We start from the raw sequence: 8544 nt of genomic DNA, 5'->3' as shown, positions 1-8544 counted from the left end.
ATCTCATTTAATTTCTTATTTTTTAAAGGTGAGATAGACGATACTGGTTCGTAGTGAACATTAATCATCATCATCATGAGATAAACGATAGTGGTCTTAATGGACGTTAATCATCACCATCAAATAGATGACACTAGTCTTAATAGATGTTAATCATCATCATCATAAAATGCATAATAAAACTATTATTTTAATTAATTTAATATATTGATATCAGTCTTTTGGATTAATCACATCGTTAAGATTTAGTGACGTTTCGAACCAAGTAATATGGTTCATCCTCAACCACATTAGTTAGTTCGAAACGACCAAATCCTAATGATATGATTAATTCGAAAGACTAATATCAATATTATAAATCACAAAAATCTTAAATCTAATTTAATATATTTCATAATTCTATAAATTAATTATATTATAACCTCTTTCATTTTTAAAAAAAAACACTTATAATTTTCATCAAAAACATTAATAAATGCTATAACTAAAACCATTAACGAACCTCATAAATATTGTCAAACAATGTGTACCCTCCCTCAATTTTGTTATTAAAAAATTATAAATCCTATCCCCATAATTAGCTGAATAATTCTTAGATAAATCCTTGAGAAAGTAGTTGTTGATTTTATTATGACAAACTATCATTCCAAGTACCAATTCCACACTTGCCTTTTAATTCTTAAGAATATTATATTTATTTATTAAGTACCAATTTTACGTTTGCCTTTTCGTTTTTAATAATATTATATTTATTTAGGAAAACTATCTTTCCAAGAATCGATTCCACATTTGCCTTTCAATTCTTAGGAATATTATATTATTTAATAACTACCAATTTTACATTCGCCTTCTTGTTTTAATAAAATTATATTTATTTAATAGATGGTTTCAAATTACATTTATTTAGGAAGACTATCATTCCAAGAACCGATTCCACATTTGCCCTTTAATTCTTAAGAATATTATATTTTTTAATAACCACTAATTTTACGTTTGCCTTCTCGTTTTTAATAAAATCATATTTATTTAATAGATGGTTTCTTCCGAAAGTACCATAATCACTTCCAAAGTCAACGTAAGACTGCCGATCTGAAATATTAGAAATATATTTGATATATGCTGTCTGTCCAAAACCATACTTAAATTTTGTCGTAAAAGTGGAGTAATTAACAACTAGTCCACCTCAAAAAAGTTTCCCGTACATAGACAACACCATGAGATAACCCCGAAATTGCCATACAGAACATAACACAATACATCCTGGGCCACGGATACTGTGAACCCCGAAAGCGATGAGCTGAGCTGGCTGGTCCACCAAGGATGGTGCTCGAAATCCCAACTTTTCGCAGCACGGCACACCCTCGCTCGGTCCTGGACGACTTAAAATAAAAAATGAAACAAAAATTTACTCCCCGTAACCCGCGGTGCAAATCCTCATAAAGCCCGGATTGGTTGAAACGGCGCGCCCTGGATGGGAGAACCGGCCGTCGCGTGAGTCCCGCCGATCACTTTACCGACGAACCCCAAAACAATGCCTCACAAGGAACAAGCGGCACCATTAAGAAGGCCGCAAGCATTCAACAAGTCCAGAGCACGATACCAAACCAAACCAAACCAAATCTCGGCTCACAGCACAGCGCAGCACAGCAGAGCAAAGAAATAAACACGTTCTGGTCTCACACACATGCTGTAGGGCCTTTAGAAAAGGCAACACTTTTCCCCGGAATCCACGCTATTATCTATGCATTTCCCGGGGCAAATCCGCGTTAAACGATCTCGGCTGAACTGCATTTCCGGCACCTGAATCCATATTTCTCCCGTCTTTGCAGCATTTGACGAAGAGAAGGCTGAAGCGCTCCTCGGCTTAATAATTTAATTGCATTATATTATTATTTTAAACATATTGATTCATTACCGAGTCTCCGAGACTCATAAAATAAGATTGACTAAATGTATATGTCTGAAGCATTTTAAAGCCGGGTCTTATACGAAGAATGAGCAATCTGAACGGCCTGGATTTATTTATTGAGCACAAAGATCGCTCTGATATCCATTGATCTAAGTTTGTCGGCGGTCGAGGATCCTGCAAATGGATCGGAAGGTGTTCCTCGTCAGGCCTGCTGGAACGAGTGGCCGTCCTCAGAAGGGAATCAGTCGAATTCTGAGAGTTTTGGACAATGGAATTTCGATTTCTGGAATTTTGCCATCTTTTAACCAGAGCCCGGATGTGTACAGCTATGAGCGTATATTCAGGGTTTCGCCTTCGTCGGGGGATCCGAATGAACTTGTAATTGATGTTCTTGGAACCTTCAACAAGGGGGAAGAAACGCTGAAACTTTGCTGCGATTCCAGAACGGCTCTGCTTACTGCTCTGTTGAACAAACTCGACACTGTCAATGGCATCGGTAAGTTCATTCCTGTTAAAGTTAAACTGTTCTTGTCTTTGCATTGAATCTCTGTTGTTTTTCTCTCGATGGAATGCAGACATTGCTTTTTCACCGATAACTATTGTAAATTGTTGCTTTATTTACTTTATTTACCACTAAAATTTAAAAATGATTAAAGATTCTGAACATTTGTGATGTATTGCAGTCCATTTTACCGATCTCTATTTAATTAAGTGTCAGTGAAACACGTAAACTAATAATTTACTCCGAGTCACTGTTTCCTTATGTAAATTATTAGTGAGAATTTATTAAAAGATTCTGAACATTTGTGATATATTTCAGTTCATTGTATTGATCTTTACTAAGTTGAGTGCCAATGAAACAGATATGTGACAAATTTATTATGAACTGTGTATCACTGTTATATTTAAGTTAAATTATTACGTTATGTAAGATATTAAACGACACTGCAAATTTTTGATACCTTACAGTCCAATTTAACCCTATCATTTCTGAATAACTGCTAATGAATCGGACCTTTACTTACAATGGATCAGACACCTTACTAATTTACTTTCGAGTAAGCTTGACACTTTTTTTCTCGCCTTTCAAAAAGTAAACTTAACCGGCCCTTTATTTCTTCGGTCGTTCTTCGATTGCCATATCAGTCTGGCAACTGTGAATCACTATTTTGGATCACCTAAATTTTTTTTGACTTGTTTCTAATTGTCCTGATGCGGGGAGGCCTTAGAAGAATCACTGTTTTGGAACACTTAATTTTTATTTTCGTCTAGTTTCTACTTGTCCTGATGCGGTACTGATGCGGGAAGGCCTTAGAACGTCAGAAAGACTTGAATTTTGGTGGATAATCACAAAATCAGACTTTCTTCGACCATTCACCGTTGAAAAATTATTATTCCGGAAGGATGTAGAACGTCAGAGAGATCTGAACTTTGGTGGGTTTACGGCAACATCGGAGTTTCTTCGACCAGCTTAGTGCTTTATTTATTTATTTTTTTAACATCAAATGAATCTCCAAGTGTACAAAGCCGATCAACAACAATCATTACAACAATACGTATTCTATAATAATATACTTACATATTCTATAATAATATACTTACATAATTATATATATTATTATGTTTTTTTTTTTCTTTCAATATTTTCCCTTCACCTTACACTCATATATGTTTTTTTTTCAATATTTTCCCCTCACCTCCCCTCATCTTCATATATGTTTAATAACAATTTACTTAATATCAACCACCATAATTATTAATTTCAGTTTATATATGTTTTTCTTTTCAATATTTTCTCATCACCTCACCTTCTTATATATATGATCAATAACAATTTACTTAATATCAACAACCATCATTATTAATGTCAGTTCAATATGTCACTAATGAGAATAGAACATATCACTAATGAGAATAGAACTGCGGTGGGATGATAACACTCTATCCCAAATTTATATATATACACAAATAAATATATAATTAAATTAGTGAAATTAAAAAAATTGGGGAAAAATAAACATATTAGAATAAAGCTGTGTCGCATGATGATTCAATTATCTGAATTATGTAAAACAGAGATTTAAAAGACGGCAGTCTGAAACGAACTGATTAAGCTCTCTATTTCGGAAAGTACAAGCATAAATAGGATAACAAGAGGAGTATCAACTGGTTTCTGAAAATCTAGAACCTGAGCAGACACACATCTAACAAACTGGCAGCTTCTACTGCCACCTATCTAACAGACTGGACACCTACTGTCAGTACCTTAATGCCAGCAATCACATTTATCCATTTATTTCTAACAATTCTCCTTAATGGAGAAATGAATTTCTTATGCTACCTAGTATATCTCTACATGTTACAAATTTTTCTTTTCCTAAAGGTTTAGTAAATACATTAATGATGTTCTCATTTGTGTTTGTTACCACTCAAATTCTTATTAGTCAAAGAAAGTTCTTACCACAACCCATGAGAGCCTGGAGGCGCAACAGGAAAGCTACCCATCGTCATCTCAATAGCCTTGCTCAACACTTTAGACTAAGGGAAGACACTACCCTAGCTTAGGGGAATCTGTGAAAGTCAATCCAAGCTAAAATCATGTAGGAGTCTGAGTACTGATTAGCTTAAATTGATTAAAATGATTTACCAAGCAACCTAGTTTGCCCAGAGATGTGAAAAGTAGAATATACAAAGTGTTTGCTTGATTAGTAAGAGTCCATTGTCCAACACAAGTTTGTTAAGTGAATTACCATGTATCATCATGCTTTTGCTATGCTGGAGAACAATTACGAAAATGTATACGTGAAACAAGTTAACGAATTTCTTAGCATTCACACTCGTTTCGATCAACAATTGCTTTCAATGAGTTACAAGAGGTTCAGATTTTTTGAATCAAAGGCAACGTGAAAGTTCCAAAATATAGATCAAGTCATTATTTACATTCACCATTCAACCATAAGAAGCAAGTGTAACGAACAATGGCATCCATCATATTTATCTTGCAAAACTTATAAATGACAACGTAGCCATCACAAGACGTGATGGAAGATGTGTCATTCATTAAACCCTTTAACCATGTTCAATTAGATAAATTCAGGACATGTCATTTAGTGAAGTTATATAGCCATTGTTCAAAGAAACACCTCGTAATCCACTGCTGTTGCATATGTTGTAAGGACAATATTTATTTAAAAAGTGGCACCAACACGAATGGTGGAAACCATGATACACAACTGTTGTGGTTAGGGTTTTGGCGATAGTCAATCAGAGCTTTATCGCCATCAAGTTGTCACTTTGGATTGTTCTTTGGAAGATAGGAAGGAACCATGTTGAGCCGCTACTGGTTTTGCTTTTGTTGGAGTTCCAAATAATGGATGCATATTGTAGATTTGAGGAGGATGAGGAGGAAGCTTTTGCCTCCTTGCTCAGAAAAGCTTTTCCAAGAAGTACAAATTGCCATGTTAAGCACAAATTCGCTAAACGGGCATAAGAGATTCCTTATCTGGAAATTTCAAATCTAGAGACTAAAAGGAGGGCCATTATGTTGCATGAACAGGCACTAATAGGTAAAATTACTGGTCTTTGGCACAATCCTTGAGCTGTCCTGGCATGGGTTGTAAAGCATTGAGAATTTCCTACCGATTTAGTTTATTGTGGAAAGGACTTTTATTGTTTATTCTTGAGACTGAAGAAGCCAGAGATAAGATCTTTAGATTTGGTCCATACTTCATGGGTTCTGGGAGATTGTTTCTCTCCCACTGGACCATTGATTTTGATTCGAATATGGAAATCTCAGTTGCAATTGTTTGGGTTAGGCTTCTTCACCTCCCTATGATTTTCTAGGGCAAAGATACTCTCAAAACCATTGGAGATAAGCTAGGCCGTTTCATTGATCAAAGATGAAATAAAATTGGGAACATATACTTGTGCTAGATTTGTGTGTAAGTGGATTTGGAAAAGGAACTTCTAGAAGCAATTCAACTAGATATGGGAAGCTAGAGACACCTTCAAGTCCTAGATTATGAACAAATCCTTGTTGAAATGCAATACTTTCCATGATTATGGCCATTTTGCAAGGAGATGTCCAAAGTGAACATGAATCCCAACCTCCAAAGCAATCTCCACCTTCCAAAGACAACAATGAATATAACACTTTCAAAACAGTCAATAGAAGGTGCAAAAAGCAGCAACCCAAGGGATCTCAGCCTGAAAAGTCAGGTATGACTAATAGGAATGGATTTGAGCCCCTTGTAGATCAAGAAGAAGAACAACATAAAAGTACAAAGGCATTTTTTGATAAGCTACTCTTTGTTAAATTTCCATGAAACTCTGCAACTACTCAGAGGAACATCTGAAAACTGAAATCTAGTTTACTTTCACCAAGATACAAAGTCTCTTAACAATTCACAAGCAGCAGAATAAAAACAGAGTTAAAAACACATTACACAAATTGACACACTTGTTTTTCTCAGGAACCCAACAGGTAAAACCTGCTTGCGTGATGTGGTATTTTATTGATTGTCCTGGAACAATTGAATCTATTACAAAGCAATTTGTCTCTCTTGAGAAAGTTTTGCTTCTCTCACAAATCTCAGCTGATATAATTGTTCTCGGGCTGCCTTGATCACTGTTTGATCTCAGCCTTCTAGCTCGCAACCAATCCTCTGCTGCCTCTTTGACTTGGTCTGCAAAACCTGCTTCCTTGCTCAATTCTACTCCTTCCATGCACTCTTGGCAGCCTTATTCCTTGTGTAGATTCCCTATTTCTTAGCGCACTTCAGGTCCTATTTTCTAGCGCACTTGTGCCCTATTTCTTAGTGCACTTTCTACCTTGTATTCTTGAGGACTTAGCTCCTATTCACTGCGCACAACCAACCTCTTAAGTTGTAGTGCACTAGTGATCTCCTAAAACTTAGGACACAATCTCTGCGCTTTCCACAATCAAGGCTCCTCTCACAAACTTGTGAGCTGCCTTGTCACACAAACCTTGTGCACAAAACTTATGATTTCTTGTGCCTTTGTGCTCCTTTTTCTAGACCCAATTTGAGCATGCAAGGAGAACTAGTTCAAATTTAGAACTCGAGTTCTGATTGACGAGTTAACTGAGAGTGACACTCTTTCTCTCTCCAATCAACATTGGAGTTCTGAACTCGTCCGTCCTTTAATCAAGACTGAAGACTAACTCGCTCTAACTGAACTTGTAACTGCCACTTTATTTTGTAGTCAAATTGATGAAGACTCCTCTTTAACTGAAGCTCCAACTCTATGCATGTTAACTTCATGATTCTTCTAGTATACTGGAAATAACTCATCCTAATTGAAGTCTAACTCATGAGGACAATTCAAGGTCTTTATTGGCTAAGGCACAAGCTATAAGACCTTGCTCGCTACATTTTCAACACTCCCTCTTAGCAAGGAAGGTACTTCTGGAAGAACCTCATCCACCTGGATTTGTCTGCAACATGCCACATTATCGGCTGCTGCAGCTACTCCCTCTGAACTAGAAGACTTCCCTGCTTCCTACTGTGAAATCTGATATATTCTTTTCAACCATGCTCTATGATTCTATCACCTCAGTCATTAGTGCCATGTACCCCGTATATCTCTGTGGCTGCTTACTTTGCTTGAAGGTGGTACTGTGTTAATTTTAACATGTTCTTTGCTTAGATCAGCTACTTCATGAGCCCATTATTTATTCCATTAACATATTAGCAATCATATTAGTCATTGACTTATAATAGTAATTGATGAAATAACATTCAACATTAATGCAAAAGACAAGCCAAGACAAGAGAACACAGTAATTGGCACAAGCCAGGGAAAAACCGCAAGATGGGGAAAACACTAGATCAATTCTTCTTATTATTCAATTGTTGAGTAGAGAGAGAGTACATCAAATTCAAAGTCAAAATTGACTTGGCAAACTTTGACCTTAGGTAAATAGATTGCTTGTTTAAAGTTGCAATTCTAGGGTAGTCACATAATGTCCTCTGAAGCTGGTGACATACGTTGTTGCTGCTCAAGGGTTCTGTGCAAACTTATGAGTTTTAGTTAGGGCATCACAATGACCCTAATTCAACTCCAAGGCACTGTGATTCTTTGTTCAAACTAACAACCCTTCAACGCTACCTTCCTGCACTATGTAGGCCTTGGAACCATCACGAGTCACTCCATAATGAACAAATATGTTATAGTATTGTATGCGGCCTACCTAGGATGTGAAAACACCTTTATTTAACCTTTGCTACCTTTGAACATCAACGACTTGTTGTAGGTTGATTGCGGGTAGGGTAAACACTCCCAAATAAGGTGAATAGTCCCCAACTATGATGCTATAGAAGCTTAGCCCTGCGGCCCACTTAACAAAGATGATAGATCATATAACAAACATACAAACCCACCCAACTAACCTATGCTCATGTGTCCTGATTTGGCCTAAAGTCTGCTGCCCTAAATCATCTTAAATCATCCCTAAAACACCTCCTCGTTGACCCAAAGACTTGTTGCCTTTCTTTGCAAGACATCCGCACCTAAGAGGAAGACAATCTGCTCCCCAAACTCGTGCTAGTTGCCTCCTTGCCCTAGCCTTAGATCCGCTGCCCTATTTCAAATAAGGGCTCATAGGATGTGAACCC

The 8544-nt window shown here is 36.6% G+C and overlaps 1 protein-coding gene across 1 annotated transcript in view; it reads left to right on the top strand.

Moving 5' to 3' along the window:
- The first annotated feature begins 1457 nt into the window (after positions 1-1457).
- Positions 1458-8544, top strand: part of LOC149162352 (uncharacterized) — a 187476-nt gene continuing 180389 nt past the window's right edge. Inside the window, exon 1 of the mRNA XM_089437229.1 lies at positions 1458-2405. Within this exon, the coding sequence (XP_089293355.1) occupies positions 2090-2405 (316 nt within the window). The 5' untranslated portion in view covers positions 1458-2089. The remainder of the gene's footprint in view (positions 2406-8544) is intronic.

Source organism: Pinus tabuliformis, chromosome 5_2 (genome assembly GCF_031772625.1).
Source record: "Pinus tabuliformis cultivar Carrire ecotype Pingquan chromosome 5_2, CPIR1, whole genome shotgun sequence".
NCBI classification, from domain to species: domain Eukaryota; kingdom Viridiplantae; phylum Streptophyta; class Pinopsida; order Pinales; family Pinaceae; genus Pinus; species Pinus tabuliformis.
Note: the sequence above shows the minus strand (reverse complement) of the source record. Positions and strands in the feature narration are given on the sequence as shown.